Source organism: Culex pipiens, chromosome 1, assembly GCF_016801865.2.
Source record: "Culex pipiens pallens isolate TS chromosome 1, TS_CPP_V2, whole genome shotgun sequence".
Lineage (NCBI taxonomy): Eukaryota > Metazoa > Arthropoda > Insecta > Diptera > Culicidae > Culex > Culex pipiens.
In genome coordinates, this window is record NC_068937.1 from 108558570 (window position 1) to 108586505 (window position 27936).

A 27936-nucleotide genomic window follows, 5' to 3' on the forward strand; every position below is an offset into this window, starting at 1 on the left:
GTTATTTTGCTCCACTATTAACTCGACGATCCAAATTGTCAGTGCGTCTTTCGATCATTACATAGAAATGGCTTTTTTTACCGCAAACAAATAAAACCTTATTCGAAAAATTTAAACACAATCCACCCGACGCCGTGCCTTCCGATCAACGATGATATAGGAAGGGCTTTGAAAATCACAAAACAATAAATTAAGACACACACAAAAAAAATCACTTTTCACTCCGAATATTGTTTACACCACAGCGACACATAAGCACAAAAAAAAATTAACCTGAATAATCACGACTTCGCGTCCCCACTTCCAGCGCACCAATGATGCTCTGATTGGATACCCTATAGAGATGCCTAAGAACTTAGACGACCTCCAAGATATCCGGATTTGGAAGGGGAAAGGGATTGATGGGATACTTCACCGACGAATGAAGTAGTGGGCATTGGCCATTCTCAACCAATTTTTGATCTTAAAAAAGCATTGGAAGGAAGAACTCTTAAAATTTTAAGGTTAGATGTTTGACTTGTTTTATGGGACTTTGCCAATGTTTATATAAATTTCATTTTTAAGGGATCAACTTTGGCAGTGTTTTTTACTAACATTTCCTGTATTTTAAGTAAAGTAATAATAATATTTTTTCAATATGCCTCTACGCATTTTTTACAATTTAAATGGTGCCTGCCAAGTTTCTCAGGTGGTTTAAAATGACCTGAAAAAAGATACATATATTGAAGTGAAAACATACAGAGGAACCTCATTTTACGCAAGGCGTTACGTTTTTCTAATTTGTCGATTTCTCGGGAACGACACAACATTTTTACAAGCTTCCAAAAAGCGTTTTGTAGATCTGCACAAAACGTACAAATGGCTTTTAATGGATTGCAAAAATATTGCGTCATTTCCGAGAAATCGACAAATCCGAGAAACGACTCGCTTAAAAAGTGGTTTATCTGTATAATTAAGTAAAATAGAATATAATGTTTTAACATTGAGCTGTTAAAGTAAATAAGTATAGCAATTAGATTTATTTGAATATTGATTTCAAATTCCAGCTCCGAAACAAATAAAAATTGCAAAAATCCAAGCAAAAACCAACCAAAATGTTAGGCACTAGTTTCACACGCTGCCCGCGGTTCACAAAACCATTTCCATGCCCAACAAAACCCAGAAGGGTCATCCTCGCCGGCAATTTGTCCAGTGCAAATGAGGCGGATGAATTGGTTTCCCCACAAAAACGCCTCGCGAAATTTTCGTGGGGGTTATTAGTCTATACTCCATTGCAACTGCGCCTATAAATACACAAAATTTCAATTTCCATTCAATCGGCGACGGCCGTGGTTTTTGTACAACAATTGAAACACGAATGCTGCTGCTGCTGCTGGAAAATGTCCTTCCGCGTAACCCATTAGGAAAAACCGTTGCACTGGTCGCGGGCGCTCGCGTTTTGTTGCCGCCAGCGAAAACGAGAAAAACAGCGCGAAATCTCCCCGGGAGGACGCTTCAAATTTGCAATTATAATTGATCCGGGGGTTTCCTCCCACAATTTCCGCGACTATCGGGAGCAGACAAAATTAGCGGATTGTGTTTAGTTTTGTGCAACTTTGCCGGCAGGAACCACGCCGCGAGAACATGTGCAGTGCAATTAGCAGATTCATTAAGTAGTTTTTGTATGGTACGAGCTGGAAATCCGAATTTGGGTACGTTTCTTTCGTGGAAATGATTTTTGACAAAAAAACGACTTGCGTCCAATATCTCTCTATATTTTTAAAACTTCTAAATAAAATATAAATATTTTAAGTTGATTAATAGCAATAATAAAGTTCCAATAATTCAACTATACAAGAAATATGCTTATAAAGACAAGTTACTTGTCCCTCTCTTACGATAATTATCATATCATCTTGACACTTGCCTCACCTCACAGATTAAAATCTCACAGTTTTTCTTGCCATAGTACTTGTGTAGACGTATAATAAGTCAGAACGCAACCGATTAGTACTCGTACCTTAAACCTAGTTCAAATCATCGTTTCGGTTGTAAATATCTCAGCGCAGGCGCATCCACAATATCCAGCTGACCCACTCAAATTGCAACAGTATGAGGCGAGACTATGCGTTTTATATGCACTGTTTTACTCTTGTTTCAGCTACCACTAATATCATAACTGGAAATCCATCAATGCTTGCTCCAATCTACCGAATCTCTAGCTAGTTTGGTTGTATTTCTTGTTGGTAGACGTCTAACATCATAAGTTTATATTGTGAAACACTGCAGCTAAATCCATCCAGAACAGGTAATAGTTACATGGTCGACAAACAACTCGCTTATTCTTACTTGTCCAGAATGTGAAAAATCAGCTCAACGATAATCTGCTGATCCAGGTGGAGACTGTTGGCCTGCCGGTTGAGCGTTCCAATCAGCTCGTTGTCCAGCGCGTTCATGTACAGCGGGCCGAGCTTGTTGTACTGGCTACCGGCCTCGTACGATACCTGCGGAAATTTTATTAAAGAAATTAAAAGTGTGTTTGGAACTTCCACTTAATTTATAATGATCCAAAAGTAGTTCATGTAACAAGTTGCAAAAAGAAGATTTTTTCAGCACGAGTCGTACATGTATCTAACGAGGTTCACCGAGTTGGTTATATACGACGAGTGCTGAAAAAAAATCAAGTTTGACACGAATTCCATACATTTTTTTAAATTCCGAAAATCACCCTTTGAATGGAATTGTAAGTCAAATGTCCATGCATTTAGTCAATCCACCGTCTGAAACAAAAAAATGTTGAAAAGTGATACTTTTCAAAACAAATTTCGAAAAAAAAATCTATTTGATTCTGTTATTTTTGTAGAGGCCTAATAAGCGATCGTGTTTGAATGATGCTGGATAATCTGGAGTATTCCTTGAAATTTACTTAAACCAAGTACACCAACCAGTAGAGCAACCTTGTGTGAACATTTCTTTTTATTTTCACTTTTACTAAATGTTATTCTATTCCTTCTACAAGCATTTAAAAAAATTCCAAGTGTATTCTAATCTGACGAGAATGCACAGGGCCACGCCCATTTTTCTATTTTCAGCTTAGTTTTTTTTCTTCCAGCGCTCTTTTGGGTCTGCTTATTGTGATGAAATTTTAAGCGAACACTTATTTGCCTTCGCTTTTCGCTCGGTTGTCTTCAGCTTTCGATTGGAATGGGTCGTCAAAAGTCAAACGTCAATAGACTGTGATTTTAATGGCGCTTGCTAATTATTTACATGTTTCGGGATTATTTTGCAAGTGAGTGACCAGGGCTTGTGAAATTTCGACTTTGTTGGTGATAGCTGACAAACACTCCAATCGTCTTCACCACGACAACCTGATTTTTACATTCTACTTTCGTTCTTTTCACACACAAAGGAATGAGTGCTACGCAAAGTCACTCACACAATCATTGACTTCCTTCCAGGAGAAAAATCGCTTAGAGAGCGGTCGTTTGACATTCTACCGAGATTCCGACCATCTCTCCAAAGATAGCAATCATATGATTTCTGTCACCACGCAGCATACACTAGGAAGAGAGAGACAAAAACGAGAGAAAGAGAGAGAGCACGTTGTCTCGTTCGGGCGGCTGCTTGAGTGGTGCTCATTTTTCGTTCGTTTCGTTTTCGTGTTTACGTTCATCGACCGTCGCCAAGCAATGACGGTCATGATAGGCGTTGTGTGTCAGCGATCAAATATCGTTTTGGGAAATGATCGCTGACAAAAAGTTCTATCGAATATCGAGCAGTCCCGTTCAGTGATAGATCGCTTTTCAAGCATTGTGAGTGGCTATCTAACGTGCAAAAGAGCATGTTGCCGAAAGTTGGGAGCAGTTTTGCGCAGTTTCGAAAGCGCTGTGAAAAAGTAAGCGAAAGTGAATAGTTGATTTTGACGATATTCATTAAGCGGTTGCGTGCTGCTCGCGTGTGTCACTGTGCGTATAATCAAAGTGATGAGAAATGGTCTCGCAAAATAGAAATTTTGATCAAAAGGGCATTAAATTTGATCTTTTTGGCCAGTAAATGGCAAAAATTTGCGTGCGAGACTGTGCTGGTAAGTTTGTTGCCAAAATAGTTTTTTTTTTTGCTTTAATCGAGCAACAAAATCTTCATATGGCGAAGATAGGTGTTTGATTTAAAAGGGTGTAATATTCAATTTTTAGCACTTTTGAAAAGTTAGTCTTGATTCAAAAACAATAGAAAATATTATGTTCGAAAAGATCGGAAAATTAACGAATGTTTCATATTTTAACATTGAAAATCGGACCAAGGCCTGCAAAAAGTTTCCAACCGAGTGTAGGTACACATGAAGCAAACCAAAATTTCAGTTCACTGCTAGCTTTTGACTACTGCTAGAGAATGAGAGACGTGAAAAAAGAGATCTACTCATTCAATTCCAGTCGTATGACAGACTTGGGGAATCTTCTTAGAGCACTATTTCGACTATTTTTAAACATTTGCATGGTTCTAGACGGAGCAAAACACTTAAAACATTGATAATTTGTATTCAAAATGACATTTCCACACATAAATGCAAACTTTTTTGTAAACACTTATTTCTTTATGTGTGCGTGCAAGAGGCCTCTTTTTCTGTTGTGAGAAGCGCTGGTTTCAGACTTCATTTTTCAATTTAAAAGTGGTGGGAGACGACTAATTTGCTTCATGAACTCCTACTCGGCCATGGGACCACCTCTTAAGACACTGATGGCTCCTAGCTAGGAATTAAACCTAGACACAGCGTCGAGGCCCGCTTCGCATGGCAAAAATGTTGGCTGGGGGAAGTGATATTATAAGCATAAGCTGGGCATGTTGGCTGGGGGAAAGTGATATTATCACGAAATTTTATTTTAAAGCCAAAATTGCTAACGGCGTCAAGGTCCTTACTCATGCCCAAGGAACTTAGAAAACATCAACAAAACATTAGGCCGCTTTATCTCTGCAACTAGGGGACCAAACTTCAAAGTCTCTTAGACAATTTTATAGCAAATTTTCACTTTTCAACAAAAATATTTTCAGAAGTGGTCACTCATGGACACTATTTTGACAAAGAACTTTGTCCTAAGGTTTCTATACGTGGTGTCAATCCAAACGTTACGTGACGAATTCCCCTCTCGGCAAATATCCCCTCTTTTTGGTGCACGCTGGTTGGATGAATGAACGTTTCCCAATCAGTCAATCGAGAGACGTGAGATTGATGTATCTAAAATCACCCCCACTACACCTCATAATTTTCGGATCGTCGACGAGGCAACAACACGCGGCTCGGTCGGTCCCGAAAATTCATTCTATTGCTGGACGTCGACGAGAACACATCAGAAGCAGATGGCCTGGAGGTCCGGGAGCAGATCGTTTGGAGGCAAGGACCAGCTAAGACATGCCAGTCGCGGGAGTCGATCATTGGAACTGGCCATCACCGGGACTGGAGTGGCCGGAGGCCCCGCGGATGTTCCGATGGGGGGACATTTGCCGAACCGTAAGAGTTGGGACAATATGGGTATCAAACTTTATGATTTTTGATACTGAACATAAAAAGTTGCATTTGGCCATTATCTAAAGTTAAGCAGTTAAAATAAATTGCTTATTAGGCAGGAAGTAATAAATAGATTACTGCGATGCACATTTTTTTTGTGCCACTTTGAAAATCTGTTTCTGGAAATTTAGAATAACTATCTCGTAATCAATTAGAGTCCTATAAAGGGCAGTTTTATTGTCTGCTGTTCAAATTTCCTTTACTGCCGCCGATTGCTTGCAACAGCCTTGCAAGAACATTCCCGCATCTTGGTAACTTTCGAGTGGCGAAGGAAAGTCAATTGATTTCACCTCGATTTCTATTTCAGCTCCACTTGCAATTTCCGTCCCCTTAGTTCGATAGGACGTTAATTATAAGGGAATCATGGGGAAATTTGGACCGGACATTCTAATCGAAATTTCGACAATCATATTGCAATGTTCTTTGTCATACTGGTCATGTGTAACATAACCACCTGGAGCCTTTTATCAAAAAAAATGTGCAAAGTACTTTTCGATTCCAAATTCAATTTTTCGTAAAAAATGAGGTCGAAATTTTTTTTATAAAATTTCGATTTTTTTCCGAAAATCACTAGTTTTTTTTTTAATCGTAACTCGGCGGCAGCATTTTTGACCATACTTCTCCATGGCTCAAAAGTTACGGATTTGGTCCCAGGAAACATATTAAAAAATACGTATTTAGAGAAATAAAGTTTTTGTGAAAAAAAGTAAATAAAAAATCGGCAATTTTTTTTCATGTACCTTTTTTCTGAATATTTCTCAACAATACCTACAACTTTGCCAAAGACAAAAAAAAAATGATCAAAACCATTTTTGCATGGACAGCTGTCAAAATTATATGGAGACTTGTATGGATGAACCAATGTCACAAAATAGCTTCTTTGGTCATAGGAAAGGTCCCCACAAAGTTTAAGCCAAATAAAAATGGTCGAAATCGGACGATTTCATAAAGAATTGCTCACGTGTTTCAGGGGACCCTAAAGTTCATGTTTCTTCTAAAAATGAACATATGAAGCAGTTTTCTTAAATTTTGGCTTGTTTCATTCAAATAATGCTGTTTACCACTTAACAATGCCTTCCACACTAGAAGCGCCGTTTGAAACCTTCGGTGATCATAACTAACCTGTTCGGAGTCCAGCATAATCCTAAGGCCAATTTTGTGACATCCGTTGGACGCTAGCAGATCGAGAAACGCGACCAGTGCCGTGCACGCACTCTTCGCCACCTGCTCCGAAAGCTTCGACATGTTCACTGGATCCCCAGGTTGGTTCGATTCTTCGTCACTCTGTTGGAATGCAAGAAGATTAGAAGCACTATTTGTGTAATGACAATCCTTACCTGAATTATGAAAACCTCCGTCCAGCGGATAATGTGGTTCGCGTTGGAATAGTCAGTCCCTCTATGCACTCTAATACTAGGCACTCCATTCAGTGGTTTCTTGTCGATTGGGGAAACGACTCTGCGGATTAAGAAATCGAATTGAAGAATGATCACTTGATTTGCACCCCGTCAACTCACCCAATGTTAAAGTTCAGATCGTTATCGGTCCACTCGATGCTGACGATTTCCTTCTGACTGTCGTCGCCCTCCTCCGGACCACACACTATTCGGTAGTCCTTCATCAGCTTCAGCGCTTCCTTAATACTAGCCATCTTTGCCGGCGGTACCTGCACCATCAGCCCGTCCTCGACGATGCTGCACTTGCCCACGAGGCCGCTGTTGGGTTTCAACACTCCGTTTAGCACCAGAAAGCTGGCCCCGGTCACTGAAATCACAAAATGGTTGATCAAACTGTTTTAGGATACCCTTCAAGGACTCACCTTTCCTCGGCTGACCCTCGATGTTGATCGCTTGCGTCGAATACTGCGTTGCTTCTGGACAGCCGGACTCGGTGTTCTGGATGCACACCAAATGTCCGTCGGCAACCTTGCTGAAGTTTCCCCCTAGTGCCAGCAGTTGATCCGTCGAGCCATTCATCAACACCTTCATGACCTGCTCGTACCGGTTGCGTGGAATCAGAATGCTTGTTTTGCGGTCCTCGATGTGGATCACCATGCCGCGGATGGTTGCGATCGTGTACGAATAGTTCCGGAAGTCCGCCAACAGGTTGATGATGGTTTGGGCAATTTCAACGTACACCGAGTCTCGTTCCCGGACGCTCACATGTGGACTCGGGTAGTACCGATATAGGGCACCCAGTCGTAGCATCAACCGCAACGGTAAGATCTTGGCCCAAGGCATTTCCCAACGGTGGATCAGGACGCCCACTAGGTACGGCTGGTCCGGTAATATCACATGTTGCATACACTGGTAGGTCGGTCGGACGAACAAAAACCCACCGTGGTTCTTCGAGCCCAAAAAGTTCGAACTTTTCGCCGGACTGAAGCCCAACTCCGTGAGAGTACTGCCACCGTCCGCGTCCTCGTAAATCTCGTTCAAATGCACAAAGATATCCTTCGGCAGCAGCTGCGAATCTCCCAGCTCCAGAAGAATCACAATCTCGTCCTGTCCAACAAAGTGCATCCCGCGGGTGGTAAAATTGATCACAGTTTTATTGATGCAACAGTTAAGCTCGACGATCGTCACCAGAACGTGCAGATTTCGCTGCAGCGCAAAGGTCAGTGTTCCATCTCGTAAGCTCGCAATCAGGGCCGCATCGTTGTCGATCTCAATGTGTTTGGATTCTGTTTTCGTGAGCTGCTTCACGATCGGCGGAAGTTTGTTCTCACCTGCGGGGATCAACGACGGTTTGCTGGTGCTAGCTGAAGCGGGAGGGGTTTCTAGGAAGGACGAAAACAGTGAGGATCTTGAATCAATAATGCATCAATTCTGACAGTGCTGTCGAAACGGTTGAATAATTAATATATAGGGAATTGAGAATCAACTGTCCCATCTTGCCCCAGACTATGCAAAACCGAACCTGAAACCGAAATTTTGAAAAATATGCTGTCTTCGGGAAGGTTTTTCCAAAATTAATGAAGAACTTAGTTCCAAGAAATGGTAAGAATTGGATAGTTATTGCGCCTTCCACAGGTAAAAAACTAAAACAATTGCTTTTCTCCATACATTTTGACGACTTTTCCCATACAAACTTCAAGAGCTCAAATTTGGAATTTAGCCTAGTGATGGGCCCAAGGATGGGCCAATCTTTCAGGGAGTAGCCTCGATTAAGCCCGGATTTAGACCAGCCTACTGTGCACGCCTACTTAATTGTCTAAGCATGTTCTAAAAGTTGCCCAGCGGAATTCAACAGTAAGTAAGACAAGAATTGTAGTTAGCAAGAAACCGTTCGCTCATTCAAGAACAGTCTTCAATAAAAAAAATCATTAGGTCCTTTGGTACTAAGACCTGGTTAGGACCGAATCGGCCTTTGAAATAACATTTTACTTAAAGCTAAGAGTAATTATTGAGGATCTTGTGATATAAGAACAGTGCGTAAAATAATTTGAGTAAAAGAAAAATCAAATCTGTCCCGTTTTATAGCCCAACTCATTTTACCTGCAGGTAGTTTCCGCCATTTATGGCTTCTTTCAGGTCAACTATATAGTTTCTATTCTCGGGTTCAGCTCGAGTAGACTGGTGGAAATTTTAAGGAAAATAATTCCTGTAGCGGCGCAACAACTGACGTTGAAATCTTCCCTAGAACGAACCGGTTTCCAGTATGTGTCGTGTTTTTAACTTGTGCTCAGATCTGTTTGACTTTGACATCTCCCGTGACACAATCAAAAAACGATTCCTTAATCACCTGAACTCCTTTCCTTTGTGCCTTTTTGAGAAAGTGACTTTTATCGATAACCAGACACAGCTCAAGGGGGCTTTTGTCCACCTCCAATAAAGAAAAAAATAACAAATAACAAAATAACTCGTTGGCAAAGGCCAAATGAACCCTTCCGCAAGGGAATATCATTTACGGACAGGTTGATTTACACCTTTGATGCTAATGAATTTACGGATGATAAGAAAAAGAAGGGTCATTTCATGAATCTTTGTGGACCTTTCTGTACACGCACATAAAAACAACAGCTGAGGAATTTGTTCAGGCTGTGAAATTTCATGCGGATTCGGGGATTTCAAGGAAGTGGCCACTATGGACCGAATTTTGGCAGGATTTTCAAATGGGCTAAAAGAAAAAAATGCTTAAAAAAGGAGAAACTATCTTTGGTAACAATAATCAAAGGTGTCTGGTTTATTGACCAGTAATCGCAAAACAACAACACTTTGGCCGCCTAAACATAGACGATTGTTATTTGAGAATATTGGTTTCCGTTCATATGCAAAACAAAGGCAAAATTCTTACGTTCGTAATAGAAATAACAATCCTAATTTCAATCACATTCACACATACTATTCACGTAGTCAATGCTCTCGACATACAGTTGTAGCATAAATAACACACGCAATAGGTCTATTCCCGTACTTGCAGAATTGCAGAATTTCTGCAGGTTCTGCAGAATTCTGCAGCCAGCATAAGTCACTTTTTTGCAGCACGTTCCCGTACTTTTCAGCTCGCTCTCTTCATCTCTCTCTTTTGCAGAAGTTCTGCAAGGAGAGAAGCGGCAAAACTTTTGCCTGGGTAGCGCGTTCCAGTACTTTTTCTGCAATATTGTACACAGTTGAGTGGATTTACTCAAATTGGGTATTAAAGTTTTTTAATTATTTCAAAATATTAAAAAAAAAAATGGTTGACAAAAAAAGTAATTGAAACAAGTTTGCCTCTAGAACGGGGAAATTATTTTTTATGCAGCACAACATTTTATTTAAAAAATCAAAGATGTATTATTTATTAAGTAACTAGAAATTAATTATGCTCAGGTAGAAATATATTAGAAACAACTCAAAACATTTACATTAGGTAAACAATTTTACAAATGAGAGTGGCAGGTACGTTTAATAAACATGATTTAAAAAAAGATTAACAAAGGTTTAATATAGAAGGGACCAAAAATACATGTTTTAATAGCAGAATGTTTGAAAGATTATTCAGGATAACATAAATAAATTATGACTGGATGTCACATGAAAGAACAACGGTGACGCAGCGAAATTGGCAAATTAAAAAAAAATGAATCACAAACTCAAAAAATTTAAAACACATAAATTAAGAAATCTGGAAATTAAGAAATCCATAATTAAAAATATAAAACACTGATATTTTCAGATTGAGAAAGTATAAAAAACATAAATCAGATATTTGAGAATTTTAAGAATGCAAATAATTATATCAGAAAAATAAAAAAAATAATAAATCACAAATTTTAAGTTTAAAAATTCAAATTTAACTAAATACTAAATAATTCAAAATGTTTAAAATTTCAAAAAAATCTTAATTTTAGAATTCAAAATAAATGTAATAAAGGTCGAAAAAAAAATCGAAATAAAAAAACCAAAGTTTGAATATTTATGAGTGCAGAACACCAAAAATTCAAAAGCTACAGTTAAAAATAATAAGATAATTCAAGAAATTATAAATTCAAAAATAAGGCCGTTGCAAATATTTTTTGAATTTTAAGTCCCTCAGCTCTGACCAAAGTCGAGGGAAGGGGGGGGGGGGGGGAGGGCAAAAAATAAAAAAAATATAAAAATTGAAATTACAAGCCTAGGTTTTAACGTTTTGATGGAAAAAGTGTTTTAAAATGCATTTTACACGCGTCCAGTTACTTTCCAATCATTAGTTTTCAAAATATCGATGTATTGACGGAATTTTTTTTTTCGCGAAAAAAAAACCTTTTGTGGGACTGTACATTGGTATTTCATGAAAATTTTAAATATTTTCAAAGGAGTTCAAACATGCAAAATATGATTATAAACGCAGGAAAATGCATTTTAACTGGATTTCGGTTGATTAAACATTAATTTTTATAAAAATTTTGAAGTTTTTCGAAAAAATATTTTTTTTGCCCCCTGATTATTCAGACCGACTTTGAAGGGGGGGAGACATAAACTTTGAAAAATATTTGCAACGGCCTAAGTAAAATTTAAAAATTCTGTAAATCAAAAATTTTACAACAATAATATAAATAAAATAGAAACAGTCAAAATTTCCAATCTCTAAATCGTCTAAATTTGAGTTTCTAACCTAAAATATGACTCCAAAAAATTTGTTTTTTTCTATGATTCAAGATGGTGAAGAAATTAAGAATTGAAGAATTTAATAATTTAAGAATTTAGGAATTTAAAAATTTAAGAATTTCAGAGTTTCAGAATTTCAGAATTTTAATTTCGACAAAATTACATCATTTTTTTTTTTTTTGTTCATATAAGAATACAAATTGGTAGTGCCGTTAAAGGTAAAATTTATGATTTGCCAATTAAATTTACCTATTACTTTAACACACATATTTAGTATATTCAAAATCAATTTATGATCAAAAATAATTCATAAACAAATATTTATTTGAGATTATTAAACTCAAAAAAAATGTGTCTTTTAAAAGTTTTTAAAAACTATTTGTTTTTAAATTTCATTTTTTTGTTGGGGTACTAGCCGTGCTGTAACACTATGGCTTAAGTTTTATCAGGTAAAAATATTAACACTAAAAAAATCGCTTTATCATTTACATGAATGAACTAAGCCTGAAATCGTTAACATAAAAAAAATCGTTCTCAATAAAACCAGACATAAAAAACAACCCCAAAATCATTTATTATTCCAACTTATAATAAAATGCTTGATTTTACCCAACTTGCAATTTTACGTAAGCGTGTACTCAACATTCATCACACCAAATTGCAGTAACTTTTCAACAAGAAAGAGAAGAGAGAGCTTGCAAAAAAGTACGGGAACGGCTTTGCTGCAACTTCTACCTCTCTCATTGCAGAAGTTCTGCCTTAGAGAAAAGTTACTTTTGTTGCAGAAAAGTACGGGAACGCTCTGCTGCCGTTTTTGTGCAGAATTGCAGAATTCTGCAGTACGGGAATAGACCTAATAACAACACAACAACCGTGTTCAAAGGAACAATGGATTGTATGTCTGCGGAGGTAAAATTATTTTTATGAGGTCCTTTTCGGTGCTGGGACCTGGTTAGGACCGAGTCGGTTTTTGTAATTACCATTTTCTTAAAGCTAAGAGTAATAACAGAGGATCTTGTGCGTAAATGTTAGTGGGAGGGGAACCGATTCATGTTAAAAGACAAGGCGTGGGAAGGGAAGGGGGATTGTGTAGGGGTTTTGTTAGGCTTTGCTAGCCTTTGTTGTCGTCCTCAGATGTCTGCGGAGTTTTTTTTTAACAAAATTAGTGTTACAAAGGTCGCTTGATGAATACAGTAGACAATTTTCGGATATGTATCAATCAAACAAATTTTTATAATGTGTTCTGTTAATTTTGTTGAAAATCTTGAACACGATGCTATTGACAACGATTCTAGCAAACCAAATAAAATATCTAAGCACTTTTTATAATGTTTTGATATCTACTTCTACAACACAGTAGCTCTACGTACCGCTCACGGGTGTCTGCACTCGTCCCTTGCGCTTGTCCCCGTTGCCACCGCCGGGAATTGAGGGCGACGTCTTGGGCTGCGCGTCCCAGTTTTCGTCCAGTTCGGTCAAATCGCACCCGGGCCGGATGCCATCGCTAAAGATGACCGTTTTATCCTTGCGACCCGAGCGTGGGGCTCCGGCCCGTTTCAGCACGCCGACCGGAACCATCACGGAGATCGGAGATTGCGGCGCGTTGCTGTTGGCCTGTTGGAAGGGCGGCACGGTCGAGCAGTACTCCATGGGATTGTTCGGATTGGGTTGGCGGGAGGAGGACGATGGTCCGGAAGCTCCGGCGGCGATTGCAAATTGCGTTCCGTACGCGGCTTCTTCCAGGGCTTGCTGCTGCTGGTTGAGGATGATGTCGCACGGGATGCAGATTCGTGCCTCGACATCGCCGAGGTATTCCAGTTTGGCTTTCAGGCAGCAACAGGCCGAGCAGAGCAGTTGGCCACAGGCCCGGCAATGGTGGCGTCGCTTGATGATGGAGAACTTTTGGTTACATTGCATGCAGAAGTTGGTGGAATTGTCCGGAACCCAGAACGGGGGGATCTTCCCGAGCTGGGCTTGGGCACTGCTCAGCGTTACAAGTGGAGGTCGATAATCGTCGCCGGCGCCTGCCGCTTGTCCGCTTCCGTCCGAGAGCAGCAGGCCTTCGCTTGCTTCGGTCGGAGGAGCCGACGGAGGAGGAACTATAGCTACCGACGAGGGAGCGAAATCGTCGGAACTTGTAGAGGACAAGGTCATACCTTGGTCGGAGTCAATTCCGTGCGACACTGAGGAAGGAGGTGTGTGACCTGGAGAGCTTTGCTTTTCGACTGCACTTTCCGGTTGATTTGGCAACTCCAGCGAGTTTGGTCTCGGCAAAGGAACCGTCGACACTTGCGGTACTATTGGATCTTCAATCACCCTCGGTTGTCCACCGTTATCTGCACCAGCCGCTCGTGCATCCTCTGCCGCGGGGAGATTCTCTCGTATCACTGCCGATTCCGTTTCGGTACAATCGATGAACCGAATCTCGCTGCCATCGTCCGCCGGACCTTCGTGGGCGAACTCGGGTATTTCATTATCCGGAATGTCATCCACGGCAATGTCTGGAACCGCCACCACGACACCAGCCCCATTCGCCGCAGTCATCGCTGCCAGATCGTTAAACTCCAGCGTCGACGCTTGCGAGATCAGATCTTCATCGTTTTCACCCCGGTTAGACTCCGGAATGCTTTCGTCACTTCTGGTGTCAATACTGTTGTGACTGCCAATGCTCACCGTATCCTTGCGGTCCTTGTCCTCCACAAGCTCTTCCTTGACTTCCTCTTTCACGACTTCTTCAACCACTCCCTCCTCAGGTTGCACCTCTTCCGTCGTAACAGTCGCTGCTGTCGTCGTCGCCGCCGTTGCCGACGTCACCATCGGTGCAATCGTCTGCTGGATGTCGTACTCTTCCAGCTCCTGCAGATAGCTCTCCAGCTCCGTGTCCGACACGTCGTCCATCGTGGACTCAAAGCCGACCACCTTCTTAACCTCGGTGGTTCGGTCTTCGTCGAGCACTTCGGGCTTCGCCAGCATCGCTTCCTCTTTGCGGTTGTTTTGTTCGTCCTGTGGGGGCGATCCATCGCCGGCCTGTTTGTCGCCCTGGCCAGCACTGGTTAAGTCTACCGCCACGATGGAGGATATCGATGAGATACCTGAAAGGAAAACAAAAATGAGGAATGAAATCCTGAAGGCTTTTATTAAAATGTATCATGTCTTACAATTACAAAGCAAAACCATTTGATAACCAAGTATAAAACTAAAAAGAGTTTCGCTAACTAAAGCCATGTAAAATGGTGATCAGGACTATCAACAAAGGAGACCGGTTTAATTTTTAATGGGAACAAATCCCCTTTAGTTGACAAGACTGGTCGACTCAATTCCTATGTTTTCCAGGTTTTATCTGCAGACAGTCCAGACGGCCCATAGCCTGTCGCGGGCAAAAAAACGTAGTCATCTACACAGATTATCCAGTCGATTAGTTTGTCGTTGTATATCAGACCGGACTTGGAAAAGGATTGTTCACTGACAGCGCCGGTCATAATCGCCATTTGAATACGACCGTCAGTTGACACACACGAGAAAACGGCTGGCTCTCAGCGGCTGACGCAACGATCGGTATGTCTCTCCGGAGAAATCCACCAGCTGTCATTCTACATGTCGGCGCAGACAAAGTGGTCTACGGCCGGTGACGTCTGTAGTGAGTGGATCTACCGAAACGGAGCGGAATTTCTTCAAATGCTGTGCTGGCAAATGCTACAAATATATTGACACGGGAAACAGTAGAAGTGCTGAAGGAAATGTGAGCGTGGTCACCGGTCCACGATCGGCAAAATTTGGAGAGAGAATAACTTGATTATTCGATTCTTACGTCCGGAGATGGTGGTCCCAAAAAAGGTGGAACGGTAACTTCAACTCGCTGGTTCTCCCGCATTACTCAACCAATTGGGACGATTCTTGTTTCCAGTGATTTGTAAGAATGTCTAGATGATCCTAAAATTTTGCAGAACTTGATTTGAACAAACCTGTAATTTCTGCGACCGAAAACATCGTTCCACCTTTTTTAAAACGACTGCCTCCGCGGAATTTTTGGCGAATTTTTTTTACACACGAAAAAAAAAAGTTGGAACGATGTTTTTGATCGCAAAAATAACAGATTTGATCAAATTTAGTTCTGCAAAGTTCTAGAATCATCTAGACATCCTAACAAATCACTGAAAAGAAGAATCATCTTGATTGGTTGAGTTATTATTAGGTCTATTCCCGTACTGCAGAATTCTGCAATTCTGCACAAAAACGGCAGCGGAGCGTTCCCGTACTTTTCTGCAACAAAAGTAACTTTTCTCTCAGGCAGAACTTCTGCAATGAGAGAGGTAGAAGTTGCAGCAAAACCGTTCCCGTACTTTTCTGCAAGCTCTCTCTTCTCTTTCTTGTTGAAAAGTTACTGCAATTTTGTGTGATGGATGTTGAGTACACGCTTACGTAAAATTTGCAGGTTGGGTGAAATCACGCATTTTATTATGATTTGCAATAATAAATTATTTTGGGGTTGTTTTTTTTTTGGCTGCTTTTATTGAGAACGATTTTTTTATGTTAACGATTTCAGGCTTAGTTCATTCATGTAAATGATAAAGCGATTTTTTTAAGTGTTAATATTTTTACCTGATAAAACTTAAAACCTAGTGTTACAGCACGGCTAGTACCCCAACAAAAATGTACTTTAAAAACAAATAGTTTTTAAAAACTTTTAAAAGACACATTTCTTTTGAGTTTAATAATTTCAAATAAATATTTGTTTAGGAATTATTTTTGATCAAAAATTGATTTTGAAGATACTCAATATGTGTGTTAAAATAATAGGTAAATTTACTTGGCAAATCATAAATTGTACCATTAACGGCGCTACCAATTTGTATATATGAACCAAAAAATTATGTAATTTTGTCGGAATTAAAATTCTAAAATTCTGAAACTCTGAAATTCTTCAATTTTTAAAATCTTAAATTCCTAAATTATTAAATTCTTAATTTCTTCGCCATATTGAATCATAAAAAATACACATTTTTTGGAGACATATTTTAGGTTAGAAACTTAAATTTAGAGGATCTAGAGATTGGAAATTTGGACTGTTTCTGTTAGTTCAAATCCCGGCTCGGACCAACACAACTGGTGATCTTTTCCCTTCTGGAATCGATTGCTTAGTAAAGGGAAGGTAGTGTATCGTCACAAACTGGACCTTATCACGACACCTTAGGGAGGCGACCTATGGAATGTTAACATTAACCTTAACATGTTAACATTAAGTTGAGAATGAAACTGCCACTGAATCCGCTTTGTAAATGCCGGCCCCGATACTCTTCAAGGGTGTTCCCCTCAGGAACTGGGAAAGATTTACTTTTACTTTACTTACTATTTTATTTATATTTTTGTTTTAAAATTTTTGATTGACTGAATTTTTTAATTTTACTTATTTTTGAAGTCATTATTTCTTTAGTTTTCTATCTTATTATTTTTAACCATACCTTTTAAATTTTTGGTGTTCTGCATTCATAAATATTCAAATTTTTGTTTTTTATTTCGATTTTTTTTCGACCTTTATTATACTTATTTTGAAATTTTAAAATTAAGATTTTTTTTTTAAATTTTAAGCATTTTGAAATATTTAGTTTTTAATTATTTGAGTTTTAAATTTTGAGTTTGTGATTTATTATTTTTTTATTTATTTATTATATTATTTTTTATTATTTGCATTTTTAAAATTCTCAAATATCTGATTTGTGTTTTTTTAAAGTTTCTCAATTTGAATATATTAGTTTTTTTATATTTTTAATTATTGATTTCTATATTTTCAGATTTTTTAATTTATGTGTTTTAAATTTTTTGAGTTTGTGATTAATTTTTTTTAATTTGCCAATTTCGCTGCGACACCGTTGTTCTCTTATGTGACATCCAGTCATAATTTATTTATGTTATCCTGAATAATCTTTCAAACATTATTTTATTAAAACATGTATTTATGGTCCCTTTTTTATTAAACCTTTGTTTGTCTTTTTCTAAATCATATATATTAAACGTTCCTGCCACTCTCATTTGTAAAATTGTTTACCTATTGTAAAAGTTTTGAGTTGTTTCTAATATATAATTTCTACCTAAGCAGAATTAATTTATAGTTTCTTAATAAATAATACATCCTTGATTTTTTAAATAAAACAAGCCTTACCCGACAAACTTCGTTCTGCCTTTTTTCGCTTGTAGACGTTTTTTTGTTTTTTTGCTTATTCAGCCTCCTGTGATCAAAATATGATTTTACGTAACTTTCTCCATACAATTTGCCGATGCTCCGGAACCGGTTCCAGAGTGGCCAAAGTGTCAATTAGATAGCGTAAGAACCTTCCTTTGGCTTATACGAACCCAACGCAACAAAGAGCACCTCGATCCAACGTTCCGTGTTCAACTGATTCGCGTTCGAACAAAACCGTCGAAATTTTTTATATATATAGAAGATGTTGTGCTGCATAAAAAAATTATTTCCTTTTCCTAGAGGCGTGTTGTTTCAATTACTTTTTTGGCAACCATTTTTTTAAACTTTAATACCCAATTTGAGTAATTCCACTCAACTGTGTACAGTGTTGAAAATCCGACGACTATGATTAAATTAGCGATTAATCGCTGCCTGTAACACCTAACGAATAAGACTGCTGAGAATAGTCTTGATTCTCAAATTGCCACGACTAGCTGTCATTCGTCAAGAGTGCAGTCGATGATTGTAACAACCCATGACTGCTGGTGGTAAAGGGGCAAGATTGTATTTTGATCGCAGCAAGTTGACGACTAAACCCGATCATAAACGTTTTAAATCGCCCCTGCCACACTCAACGATCAAGTGACAGTCATGAAAAACGAGATCAAAGCATACTCAGAGGGACTTTCTTCATGCAATCATATTCGCTAGAAGAGATTATTTTTCATCCTTGACTGTGTACAATATTGCAGAAAAAGTACTGGAACGCGCTACCCAGGCAAAAGTTTTGCCGCTTCTCTCCTTGCAGAACTTCTGCAAAAGAGAGAGATGAAGAGAGCGAGCTGAAAAGTACGGGAACGTGCTACAAAAAAGTGACTTATGCTGGCTGCAGAATTCTGCAGATCCTGCAGAAATTCTGTAATTCTGCAAGTACGGGAATAGACCTATTATCCGCGTACCACCAAACCGAAGTGCGCCACTCTTCTGTTGCGCCGTACAAAAACTGAGTGGATTGTCGTAAGCGTGTACATCAGCCTGTGGCGCAACAGGTTTTGACAGGTTGCGATCGTATTTTGATTTTTGTCTGCCTTCACAATATGCCCGAGAACCAGCGAGTTGAAGTTACCGTTCCAACTTTTTTGGCGCCTTGGGCGTTAGGAAAGGATCCACGATTATAACGATTTTTCTACAAAACCCAACCTACCTTCCAAGTTGATAACGTCGTTGCTCAGTGTGTCCGAGTACAAACTGTTTTTGTAGGAGAACGCTGAGGTGTCCTGCTGCTCGCTTGGACCAGACGCAGCTGCACCCGTTGCCTTTTTCCCTTCCGCCTCTGTTTCCGTCGCCGTCGCCACCTTCTGTCCCAGTTCCTCCTCCCCCTCCTCCTTCGGCGCTTCCTCATTGGTCGTGGCCACGGTCGTCGTATTTTCCGACGAGTCCAGAATGTAATCGCCCGCACTCAGCGACAGCCCCTCGTTGTTCAGCCGCTCGTGAACTCCCGTTTCGTCGTCCTCCTCCCCGTCGCTGGTCGACGTGGACGAAGCCGTGGCGGAACTGCTGCTGCTGCTGCTGTTTCTTTGCTGGCGCTGCTTCTTAACCTGCCGGTGGCCCGATCCGGAACTGTTGCTCAAGGACGAGGAGCAATCAACGCGGCCCCCGAGCGACGAGGACGATCGCGAGTCGGTCGAAATTGACGAGCTCGAGGGAGAAATCAACGGTTTGCTGTCGCCGTTGCTGGCGTCCCTGGCAGCGCGTGGGACGCCAGCCGGAAGATCCGGTTGGATTTCGATCTGCTGTAGCTTTTCGCTGAGTTCGTTCCCGGCGTTGACGTACTCGTTGAGGCTGGAGAACACGGTGGAAACGTTGACGACGCTGGTTTTGGGTTTGCTTTTGTCGCCACCGTTGAAGCTGGGACCGGGACCAGCGGCGAGGGCGTGGTTGATTGATGAAGCTGGTCCATTTGCATGCGGGTGTGGAATTTGTTGGGGAGCCGGCGCGGGTGGGTCTTGGGCAGGTGTGGTTGGGGTGGAGTATTTCTTGATCGGTGTGGTACCTGAAAAGTAAGCAAACATTTGTCGATTAATCCGATGCTCAGAGTTGAAGTCACTGAATCATAAGAAAACCGGATTCGGTTAATTATCAACAACTCTATACGGGAGTTTTTGTTGGATTTGGAATTGGTGAAGTCGGATGTTTTGGAAAGCCAAAGACAGATACGGACTGCCAACCCTGACACTTAGCTTAATGAAAACAACGCATTAATTTGAAGAAAATCTTCAAAAGAACAAGCATTTCCAAATCACGGACTTGGATTTAAAGTAGTGTGAATGCCTTATGAGTCTTTGACTGAGCGCTCTTTGGAAGTGTTCATTTATTACTTAACGCAAAAAAATATTCTTGGACCCCCCCCCCCCCCTCGTAACAAAATTTCAAAGAGTAGCAGGACCTTGATCCCCCCCCCTCCTCCCCCAAACTGCGTAATAATTAAAAAAAAAACCCTGTCTTTACGTTAACATACCGACTCAGAATCAAATTTTGAGCAAATGTCTACATGTGGGTGGACGTAATTTTTTTTCTCACTCACTTTTCTCGGGAAAGGCTCGACCGATTTTGTCCGGATCTGTGTTTTAAGATCCGTGTTGAGGTCCTATATGTCTTTTTTGAATATCATTCAATTCGGAACATTACTTTTGGTTGATACCAAAAAAGTGTTATTTACAAAATTTGAAAGCTCCCACGGAGGGACGTCGGAACTGCACACAAATACAAACACTGCAGCGCAAACCTTTCCAGCCTCGTGGAAAAAAGCTACAGTCATCCCACATATTCGGAACACCCACAAATTCGGAACACTTTTGTGATAATTTGTCAATAGCATGCCAAATGCAGGTTTTTTGTCGACCCTACTATTTTTAGGACATTTATTTGGACATTTTCTTGCTATTTCACTAGTAAAAGTAGTACTTTTTGAACAAAAAACTTCATTTCAAGACTCTTTTATCCTGAGCAGCAAAACACTGCCTCCAAATTGCCTGTTTCATGATTGTGGAATGTTATTGTGCCTCCCACAATTGTGGAACACCTGAATTTAACTGATATTTTCGCAAAAAAAAGTTATCAGACCATGGATAAAACATCACTAAGCTTGAGTTTCACTGGTTACAGTGTGTGAAGTCATTATTTTGTTACAAATATGTACTCCTGGAGAGATCCAAAGTTTGTTTACATCCGTAAGAAAAAAGTGTTCCGAATTTGTGGATTTCAAGTGTCAAAGTTTTTCTTCAAAAACTTGTTATAACAGTTAAAAATTGCAGTTGTTCGATACAGTATTCGAAAGATCGCATGAAAAGCTTTCAAATGAAGGTAAAAGCGAATCATTAAGTTCAATTACCGATTTTCTATGATTTTTGGAACATTGGCCGTTCTGTAAACCGTTCCGAATATGTGGGATGACTGTATATTCACGCCCATCCCCAAGACTTCCAACCCAGTTTTGCTCGCTTTCAACTGCGTTGACCATCGTCTGCTGAAACGAAAACTTAGTGAAGAATTTCGTTTCTCGGGTGCTGCTTGCGGACTCGTCTCGTCGTTCCTCGGGTTCTGCAGGGCCTAATCAGAAGTGTCAGAGGAGAAGCCACCTGCTAAACGTCTTAAGATTATGCCCTTGTTTACAATATGTCACTTTCGGCCATCGACTGACCGACAATGCAAAACACCTTCAAACCTCTTTATGATGCGTTGAACGGAGATCCCTTCGCGTCTTATGTCACAAAAAGTTTGCTGAACAGGGCCGGTTCTTCTAAGATTCCTGAGTCAAACTCAGTTTTCGTTTGGTTTAGCAGGTAACACTGATGTGATGTGTTCATGCTACCGTCACTTTTCAAAAAAAAAAAAAAAATATTACAAACGCTGTGTATGCACGTTCAACGATCAAATTTATGATGAAACATAATATCACAGTACTTGATAGCTCTATCAGCGTGACATTCTAGGTATTAGAATCTCACGTCCCAAGTCGAGAACGAGTCTGCAACGAAACAGATTTCTGTTACATGAAACATGCCTTGCCAACATGCCGTGCGATACTATATAAGCTAACTGTTCGGGCCACAGACTGGCCCCACGAAATGCGGCGGATTTGTTTGCCGAAGGCGAAAGGTGGACTCTGGACTGGCCGTGGGCGTCGGAAAGAAGCACTCAATAGTTTCTCACTAAATACTAGTTTATTAAATAATAGCTAAAACTAGAGAGCGAAGTTGTTCTTCCTGCTGGTGGCGCGAGACTGACGTGGAGAAAACTGCTTCTTCTAGGTCGACTCCTTTCACGCGCCTTTTTCCTCTCCCTTTTCTGTCGTCGATCGCAGCAACGGCTGCCGTTGCGCGCTGAACACAGGGTTGCATCGATCGCAGCAAACATTGCGACGATGACAAGTGTTGCCATTTTTCCTCGATAGGTTGGGGCTCCAACATCCTCCCCCCGGGCTGGGGGACGGCCCAGCTGAAACTTCTCCCGGTCGATCAGGTACTTTCAAGAACTTGGCTGCTCGGGTGTCGAGCGTAGCTGTGTGAGTGTACTGCTGTCCAGTGTTGGCACCTTCTGCGCCTCCAACGACTACACAGCCCAGGTGAGTCTCGCGTAGCTCCGGAAAGTTGTCCCAGAGCTGAATGTGTCCTCCTTTCAGCAAGCGGAAGAACCAGGAGGCACCGACGAGCATGTCAATGCTGCCCGGAGTGTGGAAGTTCAGATCAGCCAGCTGCAGTCCCTTGGGAATTGGCCAATCGGTCGAGTTGACCGGCAACGATGGAATCTTCCCACTCACCTTCGGAACAATCAAACACTCTACATCAGCGGAGAAATCGCTGTGCTGAGACTGAAGCTTTACGGTGATCGTTTCCTTGGCGTTGAACTTTGCTCCTCCGATTCCGCAGATCGGAACGTTTACCGCTACTCTTCGTAGGTTAAGTCGGGTTGCCATCGAGTTGGAAATAAAATTCACCTGCGATCCGCTGTCAATCAAGATACGACACGGAACAGGTCGGTTGTTGTCGTCGCGCAGATTGACGATCGCTGTTTGCAGCATGGGGGTGGGATTGCAGATCACTTCGGCTGGCGAAAGCGGTTCTTGCGTTTGGCACACAGCAGGAACTGGTCTCTGCAGTGTGGTTGACTTCTGGTAGAAGTCGTGTAGAAGAGTGTGGTGTCGGCGTTGGCACTTACCACACGAGCTCGTCCGTATGCACCTCTTCACGCTGTGCCCAGCGCGCAGGCAGTTAAAGCAGACACGCTTTTCTTTGACCTCCTGCATGCGCTGGCGCACCGTGAGGCCGCTGAAGGCAGTGCACTTGAAGGTCAGGTGCCGTCCGTTGCAGAAATCGCACCAGATTCTCGGACGCGACGTGACAGCTGTGTTGGAGATCTGGTAAGGTTGATTGGTAGTGGTCGACTTGGAACCTGCTTGATGTTGTTGCCTTGGTGATTCGTCGTTGGTGGTGTCGCATCGTTCCAGAACCGAGATGCGATCTTTCAGGGTTTTGATCATCTCGTCGTACTTCGGGAAGGCACCTTTTGCGACCGTAGACTCCCAAACCTTCCGGGTGTCGTCGTCAAGAGCATGGCCCAGGAGGTAGACGACGATTTGTTCGGACACCCCGGTGAACTCTTGGCCGAGGTACTTGAGGTTCTCGACGTTCCCAACGACGGAATCCACCAAAGCCCGAAGTTCCAGGTGGCCCTCGCAGGCCAGCTTCTTTACACTCAGTAGACCTCCGATGTGAAGGTCTACCATCCGGCGCTTGTTCTCGTAGTGATCCGTCAGCTGCTTCCAGGCATGGGCGTAGTTCCCATCCTGGATGGTCTTGGCGTCGATAAAGTCGGCCGCGTCGCCGACCAAAGCCTTCTCGAGGTGGTACAGCTTCATGCGCGCCGACTCGTTCGTCTTGTCCACGACGTCGACGAACATCACCTTGAACTTCTCCCAGTTCTCGTACTTCCCATCGAAGGATGGGAAAACACGTGGAAGAGGTTGCTGGATCACGATGGGCCGGTCGTGTCGTTCAACGAGGGCGGACGATGCAGCTGGAGCGGCACCGGCGTTCCAACCTCCGAGCGTCATGGCCAGTTGGTCGAACAAGGCCTCGAATTCCACGACCACCTTCTTGTGGTCGTTCCGCTTCTTCGGATCAGCCCTGTAGATGCGTTCCTTGATGGAGGCGAACTCGGCGAAGCACGTGTCCAACCTCCATCGGTGAACCTTCGCAGCGGCCTCAGTGCGTTCCTCGACGAGAGTCGCGTCGATCGTTGCCTTCAGCCGATCAATCACCTCCGTCTGCTCTTCCCGGAGAAAAACCAGGTTCTCCAGGTCTTCCTTTTTGAGCGGCGTGCGTGGTATTTTGGGGGGCATTTTCACTTTTCTTCTTTCAGGTTAGATTTCACTTTTTCCACGCTAAGTGGCACTATTTCTGTCTGTCCACGGACGAATGGCCGGTTTGCCCGCCGATGGTTCCACAGAACGTTCCGTTGTGCTAAGGCCGGTTTGCCTTGCACTGCCACTTCCGGATGCCGGTTTGCACTCCGCGAAATCGGTTTTTCACGCGGAAGCCGGTTTGCTTCCCGCGACTCGAAAGAACTGTCCGCGCTGAGGCCGGTTTGCCTCCTCCCTTCACCAGTCTTCTTTCCAGCGTCCACGCCGGGTCCAATCCGGGTTGAAGGACCAATGTTCGGGGCTGGCCGATTGTGGGTAGTGGACTGTATTTCGGGTTGTTGGTGGATTTGCAGCGGGACCGCAGGAGGGACGAAAACACCGGGAAACTTGGATTTTCTTGTTTTATTTTCTCACTTCTTCTTCCTCCTCCGTCTCACTACACTAAACTTCTTCACTCCTGCTGATGTTGCGTGTTGCCTCGTTGGCGGTTGGACGTGTTCTGAGCTTTCAGAGCGCGCGGTTTGCGGGTGACGTTTGACGTTCAACTGTCAGTTGACACGGTGGGCGCAGGGGTGTGCGCACGGCGGGGTTTCCTCTTCGGTGATACCGAACACTAACACATAGGGTTACGTCCAGAGATTTTCGTGATTTCAGATCAGCAACTCAAAAATGACTGTCCCCTTATCACTTTTCATCTCTTTGAGTGGACTATTAACTCTAGTTGTTCAAGGTGAGATATCCGGAATAACTTTTTAATTGATCTAAAAAAAAACATACTAAACTGTTCCACCTTAACCTTGCTCCACATTGCAGCGCGTTTCCCATTTTCAAGCTCAAAGCAACAAACACAGTTCGTACGCTGCTAATTGAAATGCCATTTTCCATCCACCTTTCGTCCGTCGTTCTTAATTGTTTTGGATGAGTCACGTTCTGGTATCACCACAGAGTTAGTGTGCCTTGTACGTTGTTGAATGTTAACTCAGCGAACCGAATCCCACACACGACGGATTGTATCTTCCTCTTTACAGCGCAATTTCCAACAATTGGGATGAATTTTATCGTGCCCCTTATGGGGCACTTTCTGGCCACTGTTTACAAAGCACAGTCACATGACCGTGATCCGATTCGCACTCAAAACGTACACAGTGCAATATTAAACAAGCAAACAACAAGAGTTTGCGGCCCAAGTCAAGTGAAAGCCGATCCGTTGCGATTTGCACCAAGGCCATGAAGAAAAGCGGATGCTGCCAAATCACATAAATTATTCAACCCCCCACCTCGATTTGCATGTGTGTTCCTCAGGGGGAAAACAAATCTTTACCTGGTGATGGTTCTCCTCCACCTCCTCCGGCTCCCATCGATCCCCGTGGGGCCACCACCGCCGTCCGGCTGTTGTTATCCTCGTTCAGCTCCAAATCGTCCAGCACTTTATCGATGTCGACCAGGTCCATTGCGAGATGTTCCTATTCTATTCTTCCGGGACTGATGCCAAAATTTGCCTTATTAGTTGTTTAAACGACGTTCAATGAATCCGTGACCGAACCCTGCAACTCAAGACCCAATCGAAAGGCAGCTTCCGGTCGATCGACAATAATCGGGGCAGAAATCTTCCGGACCGGGTCCCCGGACCCCGAGGAGTGCGTGTGTATGCTCGCGTGTGAATGTTGGTGTTCGGATGTTTACGTTATCGCGGCAAACGTTCCAGCGAGCGCGTTAATTTTGACATTTTCGGGCAAATAACAGTGCCGGGACACGCACCAACGTCGGTGCCACAATGTATAAGTACTTTTAAAGCTTAATTTTACACAAAATTAGGAAAAAAATGACCGAAACAATCACTGCGCTGCAAAAATATTCCACGATTTGACGTTTTGCGGTTGAGATTTTGTGATGTTTTGACGCAATGACAGTTCGTAAAAGAGTGGGTGGGTGTAAAAGCACGGAAGGGGCATCGGAATGTAACGCCCACCCCATTGTGTCTTGGCTAAAATAGAATGAAGAATTAAATTGGGCAACAGATGGCGCTCAAAAGAATTGTTTGTTAGAGTGACATCTAGGTTTTGAATTGATTTGAGGTAATAGAGAAAAATCAAAATAAATCCACTAGGTGGCGGCTAAAAATATAAAACATAGGTGCAATCTTTTAACGTTTTTGTTTTATTTTGCATTTATTTTTTTATTCTAAAATATAACATAAGCGTCGCAATTTTTTTTTATCCTGTTTACTTTATGTTTGTTTTAAATAATATATTGTTTTGGCCATTTTCTACGAATTCGGCCGATTTCGACCATTTTTATTTTTTGTATTTTTTGATTTGGTTGAACTTTGTGGGGACCTTCCCCGTCACCAAATAAGCAATTTTGTGTCATTGGTTCAGGGGGTAGCGAAGAAGCCGCCATCTTGGAAGTTAAGATAACAAACACTCAGAATCAGTATTATTCATATTACTTTGGTAACACGAAGTGTGTTATCCTGGTTAAACTCAAAAGTCCCATGCAAATGTGTAAAACCAAACTGAAAAATGTGTAATGCCGATACACAGTGTACGGGCGCACTGTTTGATCGACCATAAGAAAAAAAGCAAAAAAAGGTAAACAGAAAAATCACTTTTTTCGATATGAATTTTCAGCCAATATTGGGATGGAATCTCCAAGGATATGATAGAATTTGCCATCAGCAACACAATTCACGTGTTTTTTCAGGTATTTATCGTTTGAATTGCGGGAAATTTGAAAATCAAAAACCCAAACAATGATTTGTTATGGGCTACCATTTGACAGCTAGTGCTTTTGTTGTGGGCTCTCATTTGACAACCGTGCTAATGTCGACTGTTGTCAGTTTGCTTTGGTCGGAATAGGGTTGCCATCCCCCCGCATTGGTTCACCCATAAAAGTCTCCATACAATTTTGGCAGCTGTCCATACAAAAGTGGTACGTAAATATTTGAAAATCTGTAACTTTTCAAGGAATTTTTTGATTGATTGGTGTCTTGAGCAAAGTTGTAGGTATTGATGAGGACTATTCAGAAAAAAGGTACACGGTAAAAAAAAAATTTTTTTTTACTTTTTTTACTAAGATTCAATTTCTCAAAATCCATATTTTTTTTTTATTTTTGATTTTTGCCTTCCTCACCTCAACCTATAAATTGTGGAGTTTAGTAAATTACTTTAAAAGCTAATGCTAAAAAAACGATTCCGGCTAAAGTCCGGAAGATTATAAAAAGGGTGGTTTTTGTAAGAAAACCCGTCATGCTGTACATTTTAAGAAAGGTATTTAAAAGACCTTTCCAACGAGCCCAAAACAGTGAAAGTCTGACAACCCTATTAAAAGGCTTTGAGGCCGGATCTCAGATATTTTGATGAAAACGTTGTCCGGATCAACCATGCGACCCATAGTTTGATGTGTAATCAAAAGACCTTTTCAAAGAGTCAAAAAGATTGAAAATCTGACAACCCTATCAAAAGTTATAAGCACTTAAGTGTAAGATGTTTTTGAGGCCGTATATTCTCTTTATGAATGTGGAAGGCACCAACCACCTAAAGGTTGATTAAGTCACGTTTTTATATGTTTTATTGGACAAAACCCCGCATCTGTTAAGCCATTCAGAAGTGTGGATCAATATTTTGCCGACGAGTTATGATTTTTTTTTTAAAAGTGATTTTTGTAAAAAAATTAAATATTGTACTTACAAATTTTTGACCTCAAACAATTAAACATTCGTGAAATTTTT

The 27936-nt window shown here is 41.4% G+C and overlaps 1 protein-coding gene across 1 annotated transcript; it reads right to left on the reverse strand.

Moving 5' to 3' along the window:
* Positions 1 to 1733: 1733 nt before the first annotated feature.
* On the reverse strand, positions 1734 to 26098 carry LOC120423420 (zinc finger FYVE domain-containing protein 9). Its single transcript, XM_039587223.2, has 8 exons — positions 25528 to 26098; positions 18990 to 19838; positions 12978 to 14699; positions 7359 to 8318; positions 7057 to 7303; positions 6877 to 6997; positions 6662 to 6823; positions 1734 to 2483 (listed from the first exon to the last, which is right to left on the reverse strand). Exons 1-8 carry the CDS (start codon positions 25655 to 25657, stop codon positions 2325 to 2327), a joined length of 4350 nt encoding a protein of 1449 aa, XP_039443157.1. The 5' UTR covers positions 25658 to 26098; the 3' UTR covers positions 1734 to 2324.
* Positions 26099 to 27936: the final 1838 nt, after the last annotated feature.

Coding starts and splice junctions, on each gene's coding strand:
- LOC120423420 (XM_039587223.2), bottom strand. CDS start 25,657: ATGGACCTGGTCGACATCGATAAAGTGCTGGACGATTTGGAGCTGAAC. Junction 6,998..7,056: donor GATCTGAACTTTAACATTGG/GTGAGTTGACGG, acceptor CTTAATCCGCAG/AGTCGTTTCCCCAATCGACA. Junction 6,824..6,876: donor CGGAGGTTTTCATAATTCAG/GTAAGGATTGTC, acceptor GCATTCCAACAG/AGTGACGAAGAATCGAACCA.